General features: G+C 60.6%; 1 protein-coding gene across 1 annotated transcript; it reads left to right on the top strand.

Annotated features, from left to right (window-relative positions):
• The first annotated feature begins 1777 nt into the window (after positions 1 to 1777).
• DBH (dopamine beta-hydroxylase) lies at positions 1778 to 20806 on the top strand. Its single transcript, XM_027616468.2, has 12 exons — positions 1778 to 2095; positions 4718 to 4864; positions 6298 to 6555; positions 7422 to 7598; positions 8271 to 8373; positions 11710 to 11876; positions 14830 to 14973; positions 15376 to 15414; positions 16030 to 16089; positions 18824 to 18951; positions 19249 to 19408; positions 20264 to 20806. The coding sequence occupies exons 1-12, from the start codon at positions 1778 to 1780 to the stop codon at positions 20393 to 20395; spliced, it is 1833 nt and encodes a 610-aa protein (XP_027472269.1). The 3' UTR covers positions 20396 to 20806.
• The last annotated feature ends 4740 nt before the right edge of the window (positions 20807 to 25546 follow it).

Raw genomic sequence — 25546 nt, 5'->3', positions numbered from 1 at the left:
CAGAATACCGTCCTCCTAGGTGCTACGTCCCTCCCCGGCCTCCGGGAGTCTTGCCTGTTACCCCAGGCCCAGGGGCCTCCCTGGGCTCCGACTTCGCCCTTGTGCTCGGTGTCTGTGACCTCTCCAGCCCCACGCGGCCTGCTCTGGCGGCCCGTCATCTTTGCACATCTGTGACACCCCCCCCCCCCCACTCAGGTCTCACTCACTCAACCAACCCTTATCCGTCTGGCCCCTGCTCTGCTGCCTGGGCTTGCCCCCCGCCCCCCGGGCAGGGGACTGAGCAGATGGTCCTGTGCATGGACAGCAGCCATTTAGGTGCCCGTTTCTCGACAGTGATGCGCCCCAGCGCTTCCTGTGTCCATCTCTCGCTTACCCAGACCTGTGGGTGCACCTCCAGTAGAGGGGAGGGTTCCATGGCCTCCGTGTGTCTCTCTTCTGCCTGGTTTGGCTTTGCAGGGCAGCCCGGTCCCTGTGAGGCAGGAAGTACCACCTCCAGGGCCCAGAGAGGGCTGGAATGTTCCCTAAATTCCATCTTCACATAGACAGTCATTCTTTCCTAAGGAACAGGGTTCAGAGCAAAACCTGAGTACAGCACGACCTGCTCCAGGCTGGCCTCTGCAGATACCTGAGGATTAAAAGTCGGGCGCCAGCTGGTGGCATCCCTGAGTTCCTATGGTTGGGCTCTGGGTTTGTCCAAAAAGGGGAGGAAGAGGAGGAAGAGGAAGAAGGAACAGAGCGGGGGAGACAGGGAGTCAGGTGCCTGGGGGAGGGACTAGAAGTCAGAGCAGAGGGCAATCAGGGAGAACTTCCTGGAGGTAGCAGCACAAGTAGGCTCAGTCCACCCTGCAGAGGAGGATGGGAGGGACTTGGGGTGCTGCCCCAGGGCTGTGAGCCCCAATGGGTCTGTGCAAAGGCCCTGTGGTAGGTGCTGGAGAAACAGGGCTATAGGCCAGCTGGCCTGGGAAGGTTCACATCAGGGCTGGGTCCGCTCTAGGCTAAGGCATGTTCTAAGTTTGGGAGCTTTGTCACCAAAGGGAAGCAGGCCCATCACTTGCACCCTTTCCTGCAAAGTCTGTCCCCCAGCCGTGCACCCTGTGCCATCTGGCCCCAGCCCCTAGCAATGCACCCACTCCTGCTGGAGCAGCCATGGCACCAGCTGGAGCGTGTGAGGAAATAGACAGGCGACCAGAGTGGGAACAGCAGGCCATGGAGAGAGTGTCTAAACACAGGGACTATGTGGGGACCGTCTTTTATTTTTAATCTGAAATTGGTCCACCCTCCAGCCTCATAGAAATGGCTCACTGGGCCAGGCCCCCAGCCACGAAGTCTCCTTACTCCCTGGTCACCTCGGAAATAAGGCCTTGGAGCCTCAGTCTGCACGTCCGTGGACGGGGTGGTATGGGGCCCATCCTGCCAACCCCTTCGGGACAGGACCAGATCGCCTGCCTGCTGGTCAGCCTGGTACCCGGCCAGAGGCATCTGGAAGGCCTTCTGGCTGCAAGGAGGGGGCCCACTCCCGACAGCTCCTTAGAGACGATTCGAGGGAAGCGAATCAGCCAGTCGGCTTCAATTCCCACTGATGATGCCCATGTGTCATTAGTGCCAATTAGGAGAGCGAGGGAGGCAAAGGGTTTGCCCCAGGGCACAGGCTGTTGGGAGGGTCACCGGGAGAATTGAATTCCCCACCAGACAAATGTGATTAGCGGTGCAGCCTGGGCCCACCCCCTGGAGGGCCGGGACATAAATGTCCCAGTGGGGCGGCCGAGCTCACGGAGCCATGCAGGTCCCTAGTCCCAGCATGCGCGAGGCGGCCTCCATGTATGGCACGGCGGTGGCTGTCTTCCTGGTCATCCTGGTGGCCGCACTGCAGAGCTCAGCACCCCCCGAGAGTCCCTTCCCCTACCGAATATCCCTGGACCCCGAGGGGTCCCTGGAGCTCTCCTGGAATGTCAGCTACACGCAGGAGACCATCTACTTCCAGCTCCTGGTGCAGGAGCTCAAGGCCGGGGTCCTGTTTGGGATGTCGGACCGCGGGGAACTGGAGAACGCTGACCTGGTCGTGCTCTGGACCGATGGGGACAACGCCTATTTTGGGGTAAGTTTTTCCCCACCCGCCCCCCCCCCCCCCACCGACCCATGCTCTTGACCTTGTCCCTACCCAGCCCCCACCCGACACTCATCCTGCACTCGCTCCCCTTAACCTAGCAAGAAAATTCTCCCGCCTCTCCGTTCCTGTTCCCTCTGATCATAGCTGAGTCCGTGTCCCCAACTTGGGCGTCTCAGGGCTGCCCTTCTGAAGACAAAATGGGAGATAGATGCCCACCGTGGTCTCTGACCACACACCCCAAAACAGAACGCAGAGCACCCAAGGAGCGCTCCTGCACCCTGAGGACACACACATCACATAAATGAAAGTACTACACTGCCCCCACCTCATGAGGGCAGACCCCATATCTCCTACCGGCGCTACCACCCAGCGCACCCCTGCTGCGCACCCAGCGCCCATGGGCCTAGGGGTTGCACGTGGCCAAGCACCGCACCAGGCGCACACACCCACTGCCCAGGACACACGGGGGTGAAGTGAGCAGCTGCAGACACCCCTCCCCCCCGGCCCAGGTGTGGAACAAACCTACCGAGCCGGCCTGAAACAGGATGTGCTCTTGACTCCTTGCCTCCAAAATGTACCCCTCTTCTTCCTGGAAAGTGTGGAGGAAGGAGAGGTTTCCCTCCAAACCAGACATAGAGAGGCTTTGGGGCGCTCTACAAGGGGAAGGGAGGTGCAGGTGGGCGGGGGCCGCCAGCCGCCGTGAGCCATCCCTCCCGCCTTCTGCCCCAATGGGCCTGGTCGCCAGGACCTCTATGGGGATGAAGCCCACCTCTCTCCACAAAAACATACACGGGAGGGTTAAACTTTTTTTTTAAAGTCAGGAGTCACTTTCTTTATCTGTGAGGAGGGATCCTCTTCACTTCAATGGGGAACCTGTAGGAGCCGAGCTAGGAGTCTGGACTTGTGCAGCCAGCTCCTGGCCCCAGGACTTGGCTTCCTTATCTGAGGAATGGGGACAGTAATCCCCCTCCACATTTTTGGGTTGTTGTGAGTTCAGGGAGCTGACTGCGGCTGACATTTCTGGAGCCCAGCGGTGCTCCGCCCAGCGCCCACCACAGCTCAGCAGGGGCAGCTGGAGGCTGAGCGAGCTGGAGCCAAATGCTTGGGGCCGCCCAGGTAGGACAGGGTGGAGGTCCCGGGTGGGGGCCCAGATCTGGCTGCGCTATCTCCCCCACCCAAGGATGCTCCGTGGCTCAGCGGGGTCACAGCCCAGAAAGACCTGGGACAGCCCCAGCTTTGAGCCATCAGCCATTCCCAGAGGAGTCTCTGGGCCCCTGAATCAGGAGCGCTAGCTCCTCTTGGGGCAGCTTTTCCTGGCTGCCAAGAGAGCCAGGGTGACTTCGCCCTCCCTCACGCTGCGGGATTAATTTGCACAACAAATTCCTGTGCAAACAAATGTCAGACTTGTTTTTCCTCCTTGAGCCGTATGTTCAACAAATATATTCTAGATTTCCAGCTGAAGATCAAACTAACTTTCTGCCTCTGCTTAAAATTAGTCCTGCAAATGGGTAGCGTTCCTCAGCAGGAGCTTCGCGGTGGTGCTTTTCTCTAGGGGAAATTTTGCAAACTCTTTTGCAGGTTTCTTTCTTTCTCAAGGAAATGAAGAGAACGTGCTTTAGGCCTGGGTACGCGGTTAAAAAGAATCCTAAGGCCAAGGGCTCATGGTGCTCCTGAATGGGAACAAAGTCCTGTAGCGGGGGGGGGGGGGGCCTGGGAGGTGGGGGTGGGGGTGGTTCTTGCCTCCTTCTGAGCATCCTCTGCAGGTGACTTCTTTCCCTACACTGGCCTGAAGGGCCCTGGACGGTTAGGCCTGACAGCCGGGCGCACAGGAGTAGGGGAGGGAGGGTGGTAGGGGCAGGCTAAGGTTGGCCAGATCCACTACCTACTAACGTCCCGGCAAAATGCAGCAGTCCCACTTCCTCCCTGGGCCTCCGTTTACTCTCTCCAGGCAGAGCTAGGGCTAGGCGAGGGGAGCAAGAGGCCTGGGGCACAGTGTTTAAGGTAGAGCTCACTCTCAGGGGTACTCGAGGTCTGGGTGGGCACCGGGGAGAGAGAGCCACCTTAAACCCCCCAGCTGGTTTCTCCCTTGCTTCCCCATCTGGCCCAGTCTCCATGTGTCCCCTTTCTGTGGCTCCAGGTGCTGTCACGACCCCTCCCTCTGCAGACCAAGGGGAGCGGTATTTGTCCAAGGTACCCATTCCCTATTGTGACACCTCCTGGGTGCCCAGAGGTCTGGGAACATGCTTGGGATGGCTTCTCGGGGCACACTGTCCTGGTACGCTGGGGTGTCCAGGGCCTAAGTCCCCATCCCAGCTCTGCCTTTCACCTAGGGTCTCAGAGAGGTGCGGAGAGATGTCCCTGTCCTTACCCAGCCCTGGTGAATCCTGGCTGGCATTTGAGAGCCCTGCTTCAAGGAGCAGAGGAAGCGAGTGGGATTAGAGCTTGATTCTGCCATCTCCAGTCAGACCCAGAAAGTGGGAGTGACCCCCCGACCCAGGAGCACTCCCTGGACCCACGAGGCTGGGAGCTACACTGGGAGCAACCAACCTTGAGCTCTGGCCCGCCCTACTGCTTGGCCCTGGTGTTCAGGGTCAGAATTTGTCTCTGCAGGATGCCTGGAGCGACCAGTGGGGACAGATCCACCTGGATTCCCAGCAGGATTACCAGCTGCTGCAGGTGCAGAGGACACCAGAAGGCCTGTGTCTCCTCTTCAAGAGGCCCTTTGGCACCTGTGACCCCAAGGATTACCTCATTGAGGTGGGTGGTGGCCCCATGTGCTCAGGAGATCGTGGAGTACCCCCACGACCTAGGGCAGCACCCCTGGGCCCGTTGTGCACAGAGAGAAAGCCAGGGAGGGACCTCAGAGGTGCTGGGTGAGGACAAGGGACCAGATCTGCCATCAGCCTCTGGTCCCTTCAAGAAGTACTCCTGACTGACACATAGCCGAGATGTTTCTAGATTCTGGTCCTGCCCCGAAGCCTCTCAAACTGAGGCCACAATGATCTTGCTCCCAACTTTCTTTCCTTCTGGTCCATCATCTTCAGGTGGAATTCTATCCACCTGAAGAATGTGGAAAGAGCCCAGGAGACCCAGTTTCACAAACTGCCTGGTTGCCAATGGGCTGCGAGGCTTGGGACAGGTCCTTCCCCGCTCCAGACCTCCTCGGTTGACCTGTCTGTAAAGTGCAGGAGAAGCAGGGTGACCCGCAAGGCCCTAGCAGCTCCATCTAGGAGTTCAGAGCCACCGTGGATCCTAAAAACCCCATAGGCTTCTCGAGCTGCTCCAACACACCCATTAGGGAAAAACCACCCAGCTTGGCCTTGAAGACAAAATTCTTTTAAGTTTCCAGCGCACTTTGACCTTGGTCACCGTGTGTAATCTTTCTAGTCTGGCGGCAGCGACGGGCTGTCTGTGTGCCAGACAAGGAAACTGAGGTCAGACAGGGGAAGGACTGGCTCAGGGACCCACCGCAGGCTGTGGAGTCCTTACACTCCTGAGCCGCCTTCCCCATGGACGAGGCAGAGGACCCTCTCTGCCTGACTTTGCATGGGGTGCAGCCGCGGCGTACGTGCGCTCAGCTCAGAGCCTCGGCGTGTCGGGGAGCCCACAGCCTGAGGCTCTGATATGTCCTTAGGTGAGAGCTGTCACAGGGGCCCCAGGTTTATGTAAACTCAGAGATCAAAGGGGCCGCCCACCATGAATACAAACACACACACATCCACTGGTGCCCAGAAAACACACCCATGTATGCCCACGTCCTACGTGCAGACACAGGCTGACATTCCTGGCAGCACAGTGGGGGAGAGCCAAGCCCACCACACTCTTGCCTCCTTGGATCTGTCTGTGACCTCTAGCACAGGGGGCGGTGGAGGGGACAGATATCTGAGGGGGGCCAGCCAGTCTGGCTCTCAGGGCGGCCCAGCAGTGGCTAGCAGAATGGATGCTTAGCGAATGTGGATAGATCATATTTGCAAAGAAAACACGTATTTAATGCCTGGTGCAAGCTGTGGGCTGGGGGATGATTAGCCGGGAATGGAATCTCAGCTGCATCCTCAAAGACCCCCTCCTTCACAGAGACAAGAGCCGGGCATGTCACCTGCCAGGTGAGGTGGCAGGGACCTGGCAGCACCCAGTTACGGGAGCCCAGCTCTGGTGGGGCGGCGGGGGGGGTCTGCGTGTCTCGGCTGCAGGATGGCACCGTCCACCTGGTGTATGGGATCTTGGAGGAGCCTTTCGGGTCGCTGGAGGCCATCAACACGTCGGGGCTGCAGACTGGGCTGCAGAGGGTGCAGCTGCTAAAGCCCAACATCTCCGTCCCGGCCTTGCCCTCGGACATGCACTCCATGGAGATCCACACGCCGGACATCCTGATCCCCGGCCAGAAGACCACGTACTGGTGCCACATCACCGAGCTTCCAGATGGCTTCTCCCGGCACCACATCGTCATGGTATGTGGGGGGAGGCGGGTCCCAGGGCCCATCTCTGCTTCCTCCTGGGGCCTCAGAGGCCACTGGAGAGACGTCCTTGTCCTGGAAAGCCGTTCACGGTTCATGAACCCCTTGCACCAGGGGTCCCGTCATTGCCTGAACCCGAGGCACAGTCTGAACCCGAGGCACCCTGTCACCTGCTCAGCCCCCAGCCTCCCAGGGCACCTGCGCCCCCACTGCCCAGACTGGACCAAAGGACACTGATGTTTTGATTTCTGTGTCTTCCCCTGGGACTAGAAGGGCCTCTGTCTATCTGTCAGGTCACATCCTCCTTCGTGAAAAGGCAGCTCAATTGCTCTACACACCCACCCAGAGATACAATGTGAGGGCAATAGCTGTTGAATGCCCCTGTTTTCCTGGCCCTGGGGGGCAGGAAGGTGGGGACCCACTCCACCTCCACAGTAGTGCATGCTCAGTAGAGGAGGTGCAGCCCAGAGACGTTGTGCGAGTGCCCAAAGTCACACAGGGTTGGCCGGCCCGGGCTACCAGCTCAGGCTTAGCCTCAGGGCAGCCTCTGTGTCCTCGCCCGGCCACGGCCACGCGCACACTAGGCCACCTTCCTGTCTCCACCTTATCAGGAAATGACTTGCCTCGATCCTCATGTCCTTCGCTCTGGAGCTCTTTGTGGGCTTCTGGCAGATTCTGCCTGGTTTCGGGTTGGTGGCTCCCCCTTCAAAGCCCTGGGCCCCAGAAGCGCCCCTGGAAATTGCTTCCCTTAACCCTCTTATTTTACAGATGGGCAAGTAGAGGCCCACGGGGTGGGGGGCGCTGCTGGCGGGCGGACGGGTGTCCGTGGCCCCAGGCTCAGTGCCCTCCCGCTCCCCCAGTACGAGCCCATTGTCACCAAGGGCAACGAAGCCCTGGTCCACCACATGGAGGTCTTCCAGTGCACCGCCCAGTTCGAGAGCTTCCCTCAGTTCAGCGGGCCCTGCGACTCCAAGATGAAGCCTGACCATCTCAATTACTGCCGCCACGTGCTAGCCGCCTGGGCGCTGGGTGCTAAGGTGCGGGCCTGCGCCTCCCCTGGAGCCGTGGGGGCCCTGATTCTTCCGCCCCTGTGTCGCCCCACCTCTCTGAGAGCCTCCGAGCAGGGGACTCCAGAGGGCGCTCGTGAGGCCACCGGAGAGGGCCCCGCCCACATAACGCCACCCCCAGCTCTGTCTCTCTCCCAGCCCCTCTTGGGCCATGAGGCTTTTTCCAGCCTTTGTGGCTGTTCTATAAAAATGCAAAATTTGAGCATAGGTGCTTGGTGAGTATTGATCTTGCCTCCCCACTGGACTTAGGGGTTTGTGCACAGGGTGCCCCGGCTGGTCCTGGCGGGTGCGTGGCAGGTGCTGCGACCTCCGCGGGCTGCCTCCACAGGGCTTCCACCGATGCAGAGGAGGGCGAGGCAGGGCCATGCGCAGGGCCTGGGGGGTAGGCTCGCCCCCGGGACACCAGCTCCCCCTAGTCCCCGACCTCGAGTCAAATAGGGATATCTGGGTGGGCCGGTAGTGATAGGCCCATTGGCGGGAGAGCACCATATTCTAATCCCGCTGCCCCGCCAGCACCTGCCACCGTAGCTCAGACCCCAACAGCTGGCTGGGTTTGCCCCAGCCCCCATCTGGGAGGAACCCCTTGTGAGACACCAGTCTGCCTGTGTCCGATTCCTCACCCCCCCACCCGTCACCCCACAGGCCTTTTACTACCCGGAGGAAGCAGGCCTTGCCTTTGGGGGCCCCGGGTCCTCCAGATATCTCCGTCTGGAAGTTCATTACCACAACCCGCTAAAGATCCAAGGTAGGGAGTTCTAAGCATGTGTTTCTACCCCTGCCCCTGTCCTCCCTTCGGAGTCCTCGGGCTCGGACATGCCCATTCTGGGAGGTGATTGGGGTGTCTGCCCAGCACTGGACCCCCCTTCCTGCCGTGCAGCCTCCTTACGACCCATGGAGGCAGGCGTCCCTCTTACACCTTTCCTTCTGTTCCTCTCCCAAGACTGTAGTGGGCTCCCTGGGGCGGGGCCCCGTCCGGCTGGCTCATCGTTGCTCCCCACATGGTAGGGGTACAGCACCCCCATCTTCCTCACAAGCACCCATTACCAGGTACCACCCTCTAGAAAAGGGAGGCAGAGGCTTCTTGCATGCCCATCTGCAGATGAGGAAATTAGGCCCAGGCTGAAGGGACCCCCACCAGGGCCATGAAGTGAGTAGGTGGGGCCAGGAGGTCTGGGTCTAGGCCGGCGGGGATCTCAGTCCCACAGCTGTCTGGTGGCTGCACTGCACTTGAACCCGCAAGGTTGGTCGGGCTCCAAAGCCGTAAGGAATCACTTAGATACTCGGAATCATTTAGCCACTCGGAGTCCGAGCGGCTCACCCTCCTCCCCACACCCCATCCTTGCTCTGTAGTGGGGTCAACAGGTTCAAGGTCAGTGAAGAGAGGTCCCAGGCCAGAGCGCTGTGCCCTATTTCCCTGGAAGTCCCACTTCTCCGAGGCTGCTCAGACCAGTAGCTGCCTCTCGTCCCCAGCTGCCCCTCCCCAACAGGGTGACCACCGGCACCCAGGCACGATGTCTCTGCTGTCCCCACAACAGGCTGGGCCACAACAGGGCACCTGGAAGGACGGCAGGTGCAGGCCATCCAGAGCCCAGAACCCACCCTCCGACAGCCTGAGCCCTAGGAGGCACTGCCCCCGGGATTATTTTCAGGTCGAGGGAAGAGCCCTGGCTCAACTGGGGGCATTTCTGGCTGGGTGCTCCTCCCGTGCTTCTCAAAACACATCCCAGCAGAGCAAAGGCGCGCTTGCATCTGAGCACGCGTCTGGGATTTTCTATCCACATGTTTTCGGATCAGGGGTAGCAAACAGGCTTTGCTTGTGGGCTCCTCTAGTGGATCCTGCGCAGCAGCATGGGGATCCCCGTCGGAGAGGCATCTGAGGCTGTCCGGGGCCCGGCGGGGTAGTGGTGTCGTTCCTTAGTGAGGTCTGCCCTGTGCAGCACTAGCTGCTGGATCACCCTGTGCCTGCAGGTGGACAACGAGAGTTGATCTTTAGGGTGGTGATGCCAGTTGTAACGGGGTCAGGAACTGAAATGTTTCCATCTGCGACACCAGCACCTTCCACCACATGCGGCCACATAGCCCTCTCCCTCTGTCTCTTTAAAAGGACACTTATTTTCATTTGTGGAAGTGAAGAGCAGAAATAGCCTGAGAGATGAGAATGGGAGCTCCAGCCTGTCCCTCTCGAGTCACGTGACCCTGACGGGGGACCCCCCCCCCCGCCCCCCGCAGCTCTCCTGAGGCTGGGAGAGCTCCCACACACAGCTCCCAGCTGCATGTGGGCCCCGGGTTGTGCCCCGCCAATGGCTGCCAGCGATCTTCCTCCTGGCGGCATAACTAATATTTTCTGCCACCGTTGGAACTACCTACAGTGTGCACAGAGAAGGGCATAAGTCAGCTGGGGCTTTAGCATGATGTGGGATTTATTGCTCATTTAAAACCTGAAAGCAAATGGATTTTTGAAAACTCCTTAACCGTCAGGGAGGTCTGTCTCTTCCTGATTATCTGGTTATATTTATGGATCCTTTGCCAAATATAAGGACGCTCTGTCACTTCACAAATCTGGAGATGGGCTGCTAGGCTATAAATATCAAAATGCCACAATTATTTCATTATTTAATCCCCATCTGAATTTTAACCAATTGCATCTCGTTTTTATTATTATCCTCTGATGTAACCGGCCCAGAGACACAGAGGCTGAGTTTGGATGTTGCAGGGCGGGGGGGGTGGGGGTGGGGTTGCGGGGGGGGCTGGAGTAGGGAAGGGGGAGGCGGAGGCAAAAGGGGGCGTTCTTGGCTCCACCTTAGGGCGAATGAGCAGGGAGACCGCCAGACCCCTGGCAGCGCCCCGGGCTCAGATCCCAGCTCCGTCACTTTGCAGACCTGTAATCTTGGGCAGTCTTCAGCTCAGGCTGTGAGACTCAGTTTCCACATCCGTAAATCGGGGTGGATGATTCTTCAGTTGCATGGCCTCCCCTGCCCATAGCCCAGCTCCCCTGTACATTCTGAGTGGTTGGGCCCGTGGGGCCAGGCCAGGGCTCTGCCCTGAAGTACTCAGGGACTCGGCTGACCGGTTCCAGGCAGAGCAAGGGGCTACTGGAGGCTACATGGTTGTGTGGCCGTGCCTCTGGCTGCCAGTGTCCGTGACCTCTGACCATCAGCTTCGTGTGACCACCAGGAGGCTTGCCCAGGGAGCTTCATGGACTCTCCAATTAGCAAACCGCACGAAGAGCCAGCAGGTGTGGCTGGACAGTGACGGGCAGAAGCACGGTGTTCTCCCTTGGAAGAGGCTCTTAACTTTGAACCGGAGAGGCCCAGAGAGGGATAGTGACTTGTCTGAGAAGGCACAGCACACTGTTGTTGACCAAGTGGAGTCTGGGCCCGTGCACGAGCCAAGGGGTGGAACAGCAGACACCGGCCCTGCTCCAGCGCTCCAGGCTCCTGCTCAGTGCCCCGTTGATGTCCTCAGATGCGTGCCCGGCGTGCGCCTTGATCTTGCAGGCGGTAATCAGAGGAGTAAAGTGGGAGGCGGCAAGAAGGATGCACCTTAGGTGCCTCTTGTCATCTTCAGCCCACCGACGTGCACGCTGGCCCACTTTGGCCAGGGCACTGAGACTCCTCTATGAGACGGGGCGGCCGCCGTTCCCTGCCCTCCTGTTTGCACAGACGCCCCCACAGGTCGTCCTGCAGGCGGATTCCCCTTCAGATTCCTTTACATGTGGGAGGAATATGGAGCCTTTGCGAAGCCCAACTGAGGAACTGCCGGCTTCCCAGATATCCCAGATAACCTGCAGGCAGCTCAGCCCCACTGCCTGCACGCGCTCAGTTTTAGTTACCCGCCTTTATCAAGACTTTCCAAAGCATCCGCTTAGTTTTCATAGAAACAATGGCTCTTTCTTTCCATGTGGGCGTGCCTGGCATAAACAGGTGTGGGAGCAGAGGCGGCTGGTTTCTGGTGCGTGCCGCAGGTGGGAGCAGGTGGGGTGCCAGCATGGCTGAGGGGGGCTGGGGATCTGCTGGAGCCAGAGCACTGGGGTGACCTGTGGGGGCAGCTATCCGCTCACCTCCGCCCCTCTTCCTCCCAGGCCGGCGCGACTCCTCGGGCATCCGCCTGTACTACACTGCCACGCTCCGGCGCTTTGACGCGGGGATCATGGAGCTGGGGCTGGTGTACACGCCCGTGATGGCCATCCCCCCGCAGGAGACGGCCTTCGTCCTTACCGGCTACTGCACGGACAAGTGCACCCAGCTGGTAAGCGGGGCAGGGCCGGGCACCTGCCGCTCCCTCGCCCCGGCTCCCGGGAGGAGGTCCTACGGGTGGTGAGCAAGGAAGGGCGGCTTCGTGGCTTTGGATCCCCCACCCTGCAGCTTCACCACGGCCCTCCCTCCCCTGTGTGTGCAAAGGAGCCTTTCTGTGGGCCTCTCTCCCCAGCGACAGCCTGGCTCCCACCTGGTCTACACCACGTGCCAGCCAGGGCTTCCTCGAGCTGCATTTGAAACTCTGCTTTCATTCTGTGAGTAAAATAGACGAGCATTCCCCACTCACAGTGCAGGCACTGCAGGGCCAGTTAGAGCCCCCCTCAGCTGCCGCACCCGCTCCCCTCCCCCGCAGACAGCCAGAAGATAAATTGCTACATGCCCTTATATGTGGTGTCTGAGAGCGAACAAGCCGAACAGGAAACCTTTGTCCTGTAACTTGCCTTTTGGTGGCTACACGCCCATCCCACGTGCCCAGCATGGTTTCACCGTGGACCTCACCAGGGCTGCGCTGCCGAGGCCGGGGGGCACCGTGCTCAGGACCGTGGGAACGTAAGTGGGGTGCAGACCCTGGAGCAAACGCTCCCAAGGAGCGGCAGAGCTTCCCCAGATTCTGCGCCCTTGGAGCTCCCCTGCCTCGCCCAGCCCCGCCTGTGTTCACCTCCCCCTGGTCGCCAGCGTGCAGACCTCCGCCAACTTTGCACCAATTGCAAGAGGCTTCGGGGAACTCCTTGTACGCCAGGGACACGTTTTATCAGGTAGATTCCAGAAATTGCCGCGCACAGAGGACATGAGCTTCGGTTTGAATAAATCTCACAAAACGCCCTCCAGAAAGCACCTCTGATGTTTCTTCCCACACACGGCACCAGTGGGTGCCCGGTCCCCACACCTGCCCACCCCCCCGTTATCCATGTTCTCAAGATTCCCTTTCACTCTTGTTCGGTTTGAATTTCCCCGACTAGACTGGAGAATTGAGGATCTTTTCATCCGTCTCTTGGTGGATGTTCTTTCCTGTGAATGACCTGTTCATAACGTTAGTCCAGTGTTCCCGGTGGGTGCTTCCTCGTCTTGCTATTGGCTTGTGCGTTCTTTTTATATTATGTCTGCGAATGTGCTGACACCTTGCGTCCCACAGCGCGCTGCTAGGGAAGCCCGGACACCCCGTTTGCCAGCCGAGGACACGGGTGGGGCTCGCTGGGGCCGCAGTCCCAGCAGGTGCAGATCGCAGAAGCGCGCGTGGCTCTGTCCGACCCCTAGAGCCCTAGCCACCGCCGCAGGCTGCAGTGATGAGCTGTGGAGTGGATGTGCCTCTCCAGTGAGTTGCTTCTCCACGTGGACTTGTGCTCCCCGCGGGCCCCCCCGAGCTTGCAGGCTCTGTCCTCGAGCCGAAGAGAGACAGAGCTATTAGCCGTGCAGGAGAGGAGCTCCTTTGGTCTGAGACCAGCATCTGGTGCTCTCTCCCATGTCCCCAGAGCTCCCCTCAGTGAGGCCTCTTGCCACGTGAAAGGCTCCGTGGCGCGGGCGTGGAGCTGGGAGGTGACCTACTCAGGACGCACCAGGAAAAGGGGCCCCAGGACGCTATGAGCCGTGCCCTGGAGAATGCCTCTAGGCAGCCTGGGCACACAGACCCGCCTTCTCTTGCCAGTCTCCAAATACCTTACCTCGAGGAAAGAAAAAGAACCCACCTTACTCTTCTTCCACTTCCAACAGTAGTTCTTCTTGAAAATTGCATATGTGGACTACTCGTTGAAGGGGCTCCACGGAGTCTGGCCTTGCCTCTCCTTTAGCAGATCACCAAGGGGCATAAATTCAACAATCGAAAGGCTGGCGTGGCCGAGATATCCTTGTTGAAATGGACAGGCCAAGAAAAAGCATAGTGTTTGGGGCCACAGGCCACAGGACGACGCATCTCTGTGCACTCGTCAGACCCCCGCATCTCTGGGCGAGCGGCCAGCCTCCGGGGCTGGGTTGGGGTAGCGAAACCCGGGGCCCCGTGAGTCAGCAGAGGCTCCCGGGCTCCACTCCCAACTGTCACAGGTGTGGCCATCCCCGGTCCTCAAATCATTGTAAGGGGGCCTGAAGTTTCCCTAACGCCGAGGGCAGGACTGTAGTGGGTGGGGGGCACGCGCGGAAGGCATACAGAGAAATCAGCCCGCGTGTAGGAAGTGCCGCTGTCTGGGGTCGCTCCGTGACAGAGCCACGGCCCCGGGAGCTCCCTGAGCTGCCAATGCTGTGCACAGTGCCTAGCGAGGCACGCACGGTGCTGTGCGGTCAGGGAGGTGACAGGTGGTGAAGAACACGCTTCAAGTGTGTAATCCGCTTAGGCAATGTTCTGTCTCAACCAAATTCACCTGAAGTTCAGGAAAGCAGTCTTTCCCTGGAAGGTGAAGCAAGGCATCTTGATGGGACGTGGTCAGTGCCACGGCTGTGAGACAGGGGAGGGTCCCCCGGGGGCTGGGCCGGTGACCCGAGGTCGTGCGGCAGGGCGGCCGAGGGGCCTGCTGGCATGGGCACATGGCGGGCACTGCACAGAACAGCCTCACCCCGGACCTGAGCCTGCGGAGCAAGGAGGTCACACTGTGCTCGCCTTGATGGGCCCCTGCCCGGGATGGCTCCCCTTAAAGTCCGTTGAGGAAATGGAGAGTGGACTGAGCAGCCTTCAGGGGCTCCAGAGAGAAGGAAGCAGGCTGTCCACCCCCCACCCCAAGCCTCTACTGCTGCGGAAGACCCGGGCGGTGACAATGACATTGCTCTGCGGGCAACTTACGCCCTACTGCGTTTCCAGAAGGGGGCCTTAGCCGTCCAGAGGGAAAGACAAGGCCAGGCGATGCAGACTTTCTGGGGAAGCAAACTGGGCGTTGTGTCGCACGGCCTGTGCTCAGGGCCAGCAGCCAGAGCCCGGGTCCCCCACGTGCCAGGCCCTGACCCTGCCGTGCCCTTCCCTGCAGGCCCTGCCTCCCTCAGGGATCCACATCTTCGCCTCTCAGCTCCACACACACCTGACTGGGAGAAAGGTGGTCACCGTGCTGGCCCGGGACGGCCGAGAGAGGGAGGTTGTGAACCGGGATGACCACTACAGCCCTCACTTCCAGGTAGGGGCCTGCTCAGGGCCTGGCCGGGGGCCTGTGGCACCTTCTCTCTCCCGCGGCCTCAGGAACACCCCTGTAGGGGGTCCCCTCTCCTGGGCCAGGCCCCGACACCTGAGAGCACACAGTGGCCAGCCCTTCTCTTTGGGGGATTCGACCCTAGGGAGGGACTCTGATGGTAGATTCCGGCATGGGGCTGATTGCAGAATTTAGGGGACCCAGGCAGCCCGATGGTAAGTCTGTCCTGGGTAACCACCTTCTTGTTCTCATCCCTTCCTGGCCGGAGGCCACACTTAGCCACACGGCTTCCCCCCGAGGGGCTGGGAGTATAGCCCCAGCGAGCCAGGGAGGAGAGGGGGCTGGGAGCTGGGTCTGCAGCCGTCTGAAGTGCCCCCTCTGCCCACCCAGGAGATCCGCATGTTGAAGAAGATCGTGTCTGTGCAGCCGGTGAGTGCCAGTCAGGAACGGGGAGGCTGGGGGTGCCCCCCGAGAGGAGAGATAGAAGGGGGTGGGGGATGGCAGAGGCCGCGGGAAGGTCTTCTAGAACCACGTCCACGCAGGGCAGGGCCTGGGGCCATCCCGCGGTGAGACTCACCAGGACGTCATAGAGAGGCCTCAGAGGAGACCGGAGCAGGCAGCACCCAGGGTGACCTGCCTCCTTCTGCCTGATCAGCCGGCCACAAACCCTGAGAGCTCCAGGGAGAGACAAGGGCATGGGGGTCGCTGGCGGGGCCCCTGATCATGCAGAAGGGGAACCCCGGGTCAGGTAGGGGGTGGCCCAAGTTCACCCATGGGCTGTGACATGGCCGACAGTCTGCACTACTGTGACCTGTGTGCCTGATCAGGAGCCACAGAAGCCAATGGGCAGTCAGTCCCCGGGGACACCCAGATTTTGACCCACACCTGTGGGGGCCCAGAGGCCACCACAGGGTTCCTCAGTAATGGGTTGATGACTGCATGCCGTGGCATATGCAGTAGCTTGGTCAAACGTGGGACAGGCCCAGTGCACCTGTTACCCAGGTGCACAGGCACTGACGAGCGTCTATTGGCTTGGATCCCCAGGGGGACGTGCTCATCACTTCCTGTACCTACAACACCGGAGACAGGAAGCTGGCCACTGTGGTAAGTCACCCTGACTTTTCCCTGCTGCCTACCCACGGGATGTGTGAGTCCTGGGGTAGTGTTGGGGGGGACCCATTCGGGGCTTTCTATGCTTTCATGAGGACAAGTCTTACGTCATCACCTCGAGCATCAGTTGTTAGAGGGCAGGGCGTGACCTCCCTCACTCATTCAGTAAACTGGCGGTTCTCAGGGTGTGGTCCCTGGGTGAGCAGCTGCAGCTGCCCCCAGGGAACTTGGTAGAAACACAAACTCACAGGCTCCACTCCAGACCTGGAGTCAGAATGTGGGTGGTGACACGTGGCACCTGTGGTTGAAGGAGCTCCCCACTCTGTAGTAAACGTATCCGCACCTGTGTGCGGACGCCGGGGGGCGAGGGGCCCATGGTCGATCCCGGTCTTCGTGGAGCTCCATCAACCAGGGGGCAGGCCACACCAGGGGCAGGCGACAAGCAGCACAGTGCCACAGGGGCACGGGCCAGGAGGGAGGGTGGTCAGGTGCGGGTTGGGGGAGGTGAGTGAGTGCCCGGGCAAAGGGAAGGCTGCAGGAAGGCCCCGAGGACCCAGAACATCCTCAGACCTCCGGTACCAAGCCTGCAGACTGTGGATGGCAAAAGAAGGCAGGCTGCAGAAACATCCATCTTCACACCATTCCCTTTGGGGCTTCTGGCAAAGACCAGACCATGAGGTTGTGCAGGTTGACTCTGCTTGTCAGGGATGTGACATGGGTGCATTTGGGCTGCACTGTGGGTAGCCCAGGAGGAGGGTCCATTCGGGAGACACTTTCCTCGAGGCTCACTGTGAAGCAGGTGGCCGGCGCACTCTGGAGAGTGAAAGGCTGTGCTGTTAGTAATGACACGTGGTTGGCGGCACCAGCCCGGGCTGGCCTGGCAAACTGACTGCTGGCTAACAGAGGCTTGCTAATTGTCTCGTTCATCACCGAGGCCCCCAGTTATCCTGTGAACCATGATGCGCCCAGTGGAACAGACCTGGGGCTACAGCCCCCGGGACCCCAGTTGACCACATGGCACCCCACTTTTGGCTCTCATTCAGTGGTTTTTCCAATGGCTTTATAGAGATAATAATCCACATACCAAACAACTCACCCATTTCAAGTGTGCAGTACAGTGACTTTTTAGTCTGTGCCAGGTGCGTGCAACCATCCGCATAGTCAAGTTTAGAACAGGCCATCCTTCCAAAGAAACCATCCCCCCTTCGCCACGCCCCACCCCCACCAGCCCCTGGCAAGCACTGTCCTGCCCTCTGTCTCTGTGGGCTTGCCCGTCCTGGACCTTCAGATACAGGGAGTCCTAGAATCTGTGCCCTTTTGTGACGGGCGTCTTGCTCTCAGCATCGTGTCGTCAGGGTTCACCCCGGTTGTTATGAGTTATTTCTCATCTTTTCACGGCCAAGCGACATGCCAGTGTCTGGATGGACCACAGCCATGGATCCATTCTCCAGTGATGAACATTTGAGTTGTTTCACCCCAGGCTTCAAGGTTAGGAGTCTCTGTATTTTCACAGGTGACAGAAGAGGCTCAGAGAGGGAAGACACTTACGGGAGGTCACAAAGTCCATAACGGGCGGAGCGGGGATTTAACGCAGGGCCGTGTGCCTGCAAGGCCCTTGCCACGCGGTTCCTCCCTTCCTCTGGATCTGGGGGGACCACTACTCTGCGCCCATGGGCACAAACTCGGGGAGCAGGAGTGCTCTGCAGGTGCACACCCCTGGCCTAAACCCTGCACCCCCTTCTATCTGGAGAGCAGCTCAGTCCACATAACAGCTGCTGGAGTGGAGCGTTTCCTCCGCATGGCGGGGCTTAGTCTGACGGCTCACCCTGTCCCAGCTCAGGGACCCTCAAAGTCTTGCCAGGACCCCGTGAGGCAGGTGCCACCGGGACACAGTGAGATGGAGCCACCAAGGGCCCTCAGCTAGCAGGCAGCAGGGCTGGTCCAGGCGCCAAGAGCTCTGAGCTCTCATGCCATGAGCAAGCCCACCGGCAGGAGGGCAGCATCTCCCCATTCTGGAGGCGAGCCCACTGAGGCCGAGAATGGGAGGGGGCGACTTCCCAGAAGAGTGAAGGGGACCCCCAGGCCCACCCCCGCCCAGCGCTACTTCTACAAGGGCCCTGCTCCCTGCCCCACCTGCTTCCTCGAGGGGGACTGGTGGCCCGTCCCGGGATGTCCAGGCCCCGTGAGCACCCCGGTGTCTCAGACGCCAGGTTCTTCAGGCCCCGGCCCCAGCTGCCCCGCGGCCTCCTCGCAGGGGCCCCTGTGTCACTGGTGGGACCGAGGAGGGAGACGGCAGGGCGGCTCTCAACAGACAGACTGAGCTTCCCCAGTGTGACAACCCTCACACCCGAGAGACAGGGGCCTTCGCAGCTATTGTGCCGGTCCCCAGGCTCTCACTGGGTCTCGAGGGGACTCCTCCTCGGCCAAGGTGGGGAGGCTGTGTCCACACAGGCCTTGCCCCTTACCTTCCCTGGGACTCAGTTTCTGTATCCATAAAATGGGCACACTCGTCCCCCTCTCTGCTTGCCCTGTAGTAGTTCTCGTCCTCACACGTGTTGCCACCTGAGACGTAGCTGCTGGCCGACTTGTTGGTTCGTGGTCTGTCTTTCCTGCCGAGGGAGATGGAATTCCAGGGAGGCAGCACTCTGCTCACTGAGAAGCCTCGGTGAATGAGTGCACTGTGCACGCGTGAAGCGCGGGTCCTGACGGGCACCTTCCCCTCCCGCAGGGGGGCTTCGGGATCCTGGAGGAGATGTGCGTCAACTACGTGCACTACTACCCCCAGACGCAGCTGGAGCTCTGCAAGAGCGCCGTGGACCCTGGCTTCCTGCAGAAGTATTTCCACCTGGTGAACAGGTGCCAGGCCACAGGAGTGTCCCCGGGCATGGCACAGGAACCCCCATACCCTTTTCCTGCTGAGCCTGCACTTGGCCCGACAAGTCCCCTCGGCCCAGGCCCAGAGCAGCCGTTCCCAGCCCATCCAAGGCGACTCGGGAGAGGGAGCCTCTCAGCCATCGCAGGCGGGGAGGCAGAGCCCAGACAGCATTCTGGCGGCAGCAGGGCTGGGGGGGGGAAGTGTCACCACCCCTCCCGCCCCCCCCACCCCCCCCACCGGCCCCACCCCAGCCTGGGCTGTGTCTCCTCCCCAACCAGGTTCAATGAGGAGGAAGTGTGCACCTGCCCTCAGGCCTCTGTCCCCAAGCAGTTTGCTTCGGTTCCCTGGAACTCCTTCAGTCGAGACGTGCTCAGGGCCCTGTATGGCTTTGCTCCCATCTCCATGCACTGCAACAAGTCCTCGGCCGTCCGCTTCCAGGTACGCAAGCCCCCCGGGGCCCCGCCGAGGACCCCAGCATGGAGCCGGCAAGGAAGCGCTCACTCTGAACACCTGGAGAAATCAGGGGGTGGCAGACAGGCCCCCAGACAGACAGACAGACGGCCTGAAGAGGGAAGGACTGATAACATTGCCAGGCGGGGCGGCATCACATCCCGGGACTAATGTCGGTGGGTGGTGTGAACGGGGCGCCAGCAACTCCGCCAGAGCCTAAAAATAAAGTGCAGGGGGAGGGGCAGGTGAGAAGCCAAACAGTCTGAAGCTGTGGGCCGGCTGGTCTCCTTATCTGGGACCCACTGGGATTCAAAGGCACCTCATTTATTCCGGTTTGAGCGAGCACAAGCGAGCTGCTGGTGGAGGCTTGGCTGGTGCTGAGCAAGGTGGGGAAGGATCTGTAAGCCTGCAGGTCAGGGAGGCAGATTTCCCGCAGCCATTTGGGAGCGGATTAATCGCCGAATCAAATATTCCCGGCACCAAGGGCAGGGCTAATGCTGGCTGGCGAGAAAGACGCGGTGTGGACATCTGATGTGGATGTAAACGTGGCATTTGGTGCAGCCTTGTTGGGGAGGAGGGGCTACACACTCAACCTGCACCCAGGGGCTCTGACTGCTTCATCTGGGTGGGGATTGAAGTGAGGGACAGGCAGGGAGTCGGGGGGCCGGGGAGACTCCAGGTCAGGACCCCCAAGTAGCAACCGGAGGGGAGGAAGGTGAGCTCAGTTTGGGACAAGGTGAATTTGAGGGCAAGAACCCAAGAGGTCATGGGGGAAAGTGGCCGGGAAGGCAGTGCCCTGTCACCCCTCCAGCCTCAGGTTACCACGTGGTCCTTTCTTTGCAGGGTGAATGGAATCGGCAGCCCCTGCCCAAGATCATCTCCAAGCTAGAAGAGCCCACCCCCCGGTGTCCAGCCAGCCGGGTTCAGAGCCCCACCAGCCCCACTGTGGTCAGCATTGGTGGGAGCAAAAGTTGAGTGGAGGGCTGTCTCTCACTCCCCCATCCATGCTGTGGCTGTGGGCTCACACCAGCTCTGTGCACCCCCATTCTATTAAGACCCCTGTTGGAACAGCTCTGCGTGCCCAGGATGAATGGGCTGGGCCGAACCCCTGCCTGAGACCACGGCCCATTCTAGCGTTCGCCCCTCAAGGACCCCCTGCATGACTGAGAGGGTCCCGTGAGAGTTCCCTGTTGACCCACCCGAGACTGGGGCGACCAACGCCCTCCCCACACCCACCTTGGGGTTCTAGTGTCCGGTGCACCCTCCCACCCCTCCCACCCCCGGAAGTCCTGACTGTGATACTAGGATGGGAGCCATGCCTGGCCGTGGGGCAGACCCCCCACCCCGGCCCCCGCGTCCCCAGACCCTTGTCGATGGCGATCTGTGTTGATACACATGCTACTTAAACATTTCCCTGCAGAGTTGCTCATTTGTCACAGTGGGTGTCTTCTCTGCCACGGAGGCAAGACGGCCATTTAGCTAGTTAGGGATTTGCCTGGGGAGACTGCTCCCTTGCAGGGTAAATAGATATTTTCGCCCACCTAAAGGAAAAATGCTAACAACTCTCGCCACCACTGAAGGATGAGTCGGCAAAGACCCAGACAGGGATCCAGGTGCCGACTCCTTGGGGGAAGTAGAATTATCAGCCCCGGGGTTGCTTTCCTTGGCGGTGGTGCAACAGGTGGATAAGGGCCCAGGCTCCAGACTCAGGCCTGCGTGGTAAGTGCTGTGTTCCACCTCTTGCTGGAACATCCAGCAACCTGACCCTCAGCTTTCTCATCCATCAAATGGGGCCGGTGCCCAGTGATGGCCGGCACAGGGTGGCGCTGCCCCCGTGGGAGAAAGCCTTGTACGAGCCTCCTTTCCACGGCAGGCACTCTGCCTGGTGGCTGAGCTGGAACATGCCTCACGCTTCCCGGATCAGCCTCCACCTTCGTCCCCTCTGAGCTGTCTCCCGTTTAAGGCCAAGTTTGGCTCCTTGACGGTTTCTGCAGGGAGTAACAGATGCGACTCTGTTCAGCCAGTTCAGCAAAAATGCTGCACAGCCTCCAGGGGAGCGAGAGGGTGATGGATGGGCCTCTCCGTCCTCCCCTGTCAGAAAATGTCCACGAAGCGGCTGCCTCTTCTTCTGAGAGCCACTTCATTACAGACACGGACAAACTGGCCCAGACGCTCTGCACTGCGTCGTATAAATCATGGCTTCCCGCGCTGTAAGTCACAGGGCGTGATCGCTGTGAGATGCCAAGCCCCGACGGAGGCTGGAGAGCCGGCCAGCCCTCTGTCATCTTTATAGCTTCGGGTGACAGGTGGAGGAGAGGCCCCTTCCTGCAAGGGCAGGCCTCGGGAGGGTGGCCCTGAGCATGCCCAGCCTCGGGCCTTCATCTTCAGGCCCAACCAGACCCCTGTCCTCTGACCGTGGTGACTACCAGCTGGGACAAGAGTCCTGGTCAGCCCAGGGCTGTGGGAGAGGGTGCCGGGGAGACCTGCAGGCCACGGTGGGCCAGCCTCGCACCCACTGAGCCCTCCCTGGCCACCATCACTTGGTTCCCAAGCCCCGGCCCCCACAAGGCACTTGCAGCCTTCCAATCTCCCCAGAGGAGAAATGCTTCACCCAGGGTCCCCGGAGGATTAGTCGTGTTGGGGAATCACACCCAGTTCCAGAAACTTCCACCGCCCACAGTACCAGCCCCCCCGCCCCCCCGCCCCCCCATTTCACTCACCCGCACCCTCTCGGGCTGGTCATCCTCTTGCCCGCCGGGGACAGCCTGTTGCGCTCCTCCTGCAGGGACCCCTGCCTGCACGCTGCCCCATCCCTGCTCCCGGGTCCCGCAGCCTCGCCCCACCTGGATGACTGCATCCCTGTTCCTGCTAAGAGTTGTCCCTGTGTGCACACTGGTTCTGTGCTAGCACGCCCAGCAGACCCACAGCACGGCTGTTCCTGCTCCCGTTGACAGAAAGGGAAACTGAGGCATACAGACCTCCAGTTAGGTGCCGTGGTCACCCAGAGGACTCAGCAAGGGCTTGTGGGAGAAACGCTTTATTACCTGAAAACAGCCTGTCAGGGCGAGAGTGCTACTTTGGCCAAGTCCCTCCAATGACTCTCGAGGCTCTTCTGAACACCTGGGTGGTGGAAGAGTGAGGGTCTAGCAGCCTGCGTTCTCTTTCCTCTCTCTGCTGTGTGGCCCTGGGTGAGGTGCTTTCCCTATCTGGGCCTATCTCCCTTGCTGCCCTCTGAGGGGCAGGGGCTGCCAGGGTACATGGGACCCACCAGCTGTGAAGTGCCCTGAGTCCCGGGCTGAGGTGTGCTCACCCAGGATCAATGTTGGGAGGGTCTGGAGGTGGGGGCGGGGAGGTATCCTCAGTCCACAGCCTCCAACCAGGGGTGTCTGCCTGGGCCCCGGTGTGCTGCCAGGCTGTGCTGTCTGGTGGCCATTAGCTTCACGTGGCCGTTCAAGCTTAATTTTCAGCGAATTAAAAGGATATAAAGGGAAACATTCAGGTTCTTGGTCACACCTGCCACATTCCAAACGCTCTGTAGCTACATGTGGCCGTGGCCTCCGCAGTGCACAGCACAGACGTAGAGCATTCATTTCCTCATCATGGGGAGTCCCACTGGGCTGCGCGGCCCCCGGGCTGTGGTCCCAAACAGCACCAGCCTCGCTGAGCTGCGTGGGGGTGGGAGGCCTAGGTAGCGGATGGGCCGCAGCGGGCCGGCTCTGGCTCACTCTGCACAGAGCAGCTAGACCACTGCAGGGTGCCAGGATTTTCCATGGGGGTGTTTCGGCAGGACCAGTCTCCACGGCTAAGGATCATCCTTCAGGCTATGGGGGGTTTGGTCTCTGGGCCCCTTACCCGGATCCCGCGCAAAGCGTCAGCAGCACACCAGGCTTCCAAATGCCTGGCATGGACAGGCACTGAACAATCTCGGTCCCTCGCCCCCCACCAGCTGCTAAAGGCTCTCTCGGTCCCGGCCCCCGCCCACCCATCCTGTCGTGCGGATGGAGAAACTGAGCCCCGGGGACCCCCGGGCCCTCCCACCTTTTCCACTGTAGCGAAAGACAAAGCTTCTCATTATTGCAGAGAACCCCCCTTTCCATCCCCTCCAGCCCCGGTAACACGCACTGAAAACCATGAACAATATCCCTGGGACACACACCATTCGTTCTGTTTTCTCCCCCCACACCCGCCGGCCTCGCGCGCACACGCCACACTTCCCTGCATTCTCAGGAGGCTCTGGGGTGGAAGGCAGCCCACGGCATCCGAGGAGTCCCGGGCCAGAAACTTCTTTTTTTGTGGAAGATTCCTAACAGGGACGTGGGGAGCCTTGGAGGGAAGATTCTAGACTAGAATCCAGGAGGCCCTCGCTCCCTGCTTTGGAACTGCAGAGGGGCTGGGTTGTGGCCCCCTTGAAAACCCGGCTTAAGTGGGGCCTAGAAGCTGCGCTCAGTGTATTTGCACATAAAACGGAGGTTTATGGACCCAGGAACATCACAATGGCTCCCAAGGCGGCCCCACTGTCCCCTAGTCCCTCCGGTCCTGGGTCTCTCCCCCTGCCCCCAGCCCCCTCTCCTTCCTCCGGTCTGACATACTCATCCAGTCCCAGCTGGGGAGCAGGCCCCGTGGTAGGCTCTGGGGCTGGGCCCACACAGTCCTGGCTTACATTCCAGCGGGGGAGACCCACAGTCCACAAACACTAAGGAAGTCTACGGTATGCAGACGGCGGTGAGCAGAGCGAGTGCGGGAGGGAGGCCATTAGGGACAGCCCTGTCGAGAAAGGAGAAAGTGACATTAGTTAAAATCCTGAAGGAGGTGAGAAGGTGAGTCCCATGGGTATCTGGCGGAGGACCCTCTGGCCACGGGCACAGCCGCGCAAAGGGCCCGAGGTGGGGAACAGGGAGAAGGCCCGTGTGGCTGAGCAGAGTGGGCAGGCGCGGTGAGAGAAGCGGGAGGCAGCGGCCCGGGGAGGCCGGAGCAGTAACCAGGGCTGAGGTGCGGCGAGGTGGCCCAGGGTGGTAGCCGTGGGGGCGGCCACAGGGTCAGGCTCCAGATAGACTCAGAAGGGACTCTGCCCGTGAGAGTCACGGGAACATCTTCGCCCAGACTCCGCGCGGGGGGCTCCTCCCTGAAGAACTCAGCCGCAAGCCCAGAGGCGCACTCTGTCTTCCTGCCCCTTGTCCTGCGCCAGGTGGTGTTTGCCTCCGTTTGGGGACCTTTGCCCTCTGTCCTCCTCCCTCGAAGGAAATGAAAGCTTTGTCCTGGGCTTTGCTCCTGCTCCTTCCTCCTCTGATAGACACGGGCTCTTCTGGAGGGAAGGGGAAGGGGGAGGAGAGAATGGAGGGGAGGGGAGGAGAGGACGGGGGTGGGGATCCCTGCAGAGAAACACTTAGACCCCAAGGTGGTAGCCGCTAAGGGAGGCCTGGGAGCTTGTGCAGGGTCCCTTGGGGCCAGCAGGCCCAGGGAGCCCAGGCCTGGGGGGCAGCCCGAGGGGCAGGCTGAGCCTCGTCCCCCGGCCTGGCCTTTGGAGTCCTGGGTCGGCGAGGGGCTCCTGAGTTTGCCTGGCATTTAGAGGGTTAGCATGTTCGCAGGGGGAGCCTTGGGCTTTAAGCCTGTCATTTGGGGAGACGGGAGAACAAAGCTGAGAGCAGAAGAGGCAGACGAGGGTAAAGCAGCTCATGCTGGGAGCGTTCTGAGGCCTTGCACCGCACAGCCCCAGGAGCCAGCCATTAGGCCGGGTGGCAGGCCTCCTTCCCCAGTGGGTGGAAGCAGCTGGCTGGGTTGATGGTGCCCCGGCGGCGGCTGGCAGCGGCCATGCTCTGCTGAGCCCTCCATGGCCCCCAGCCTCGGCCCCTCCTCGGGGCTCACGGGGAGCTCCCCAGTGTCTCCCACTCAGGAATCCGGGCCTCAGCAGTGTCCCGGGGCTCCCGTGGTCTGCCACTGAGATGGCTCAGCCACCTGCCGCTCCACCAGTGACATGGGTTGGAACGTGCTGGGGGTGGGGGCCTCAGGCAAGCCCTCTGGCCTCTCGTGCATCCTCTCACGGAGGGGCGGGGGCTGAGATGAGCACTCAAGCCCCATCCAGGCTAGACAGTGCTCCCATGGGAGCAGGGAGGGTCTGTGGCAGGCAGG

The sequence above is a fragment of the Zalophus californianus genome, chromosome 13 (assembly GCF_009762305.2).
Source record: "Zalophus californianus isolate mZalCal1 chromosome 13, mZalCal1.pri.v2, whole genome shotgun sequence".
NCBI lineage: Eukaryota > Metazoa > Chordata > Mammalia > Carnivora > Otariidae > Zalophus > Zalophus californianus.
Note: the sequence above shows the minus strand (reverse complement) of the source record. Positions and strands in the feature narration are given on the sequence as shown.

Excerpts from the sequence above, each read along its gene's own strand:
- DBH (XM_027616468.2), top strand. The coding sequence starts at position 1,778 with ATGCAGGTCCCTAGTCCCAGCATGCGCGAGGCGGCCTCCATGTATGGC. Across the intron at positions 15,415-16,029 it reads AGATCGTGTCTGTGCAGCCG|GGGGACGTGCTCATCACTTC; the intron begins GTGAGTGCCAGT and ends TTGGATCCCCAG. Across the intron at positions 18,952-19,248 it reads TATTTCCACCTGGTGAACAG|GTTCAATGAGGAGGAAGTGT; the intron begins GTGCCAGGCCAC and ends CTCCCCAACCAG.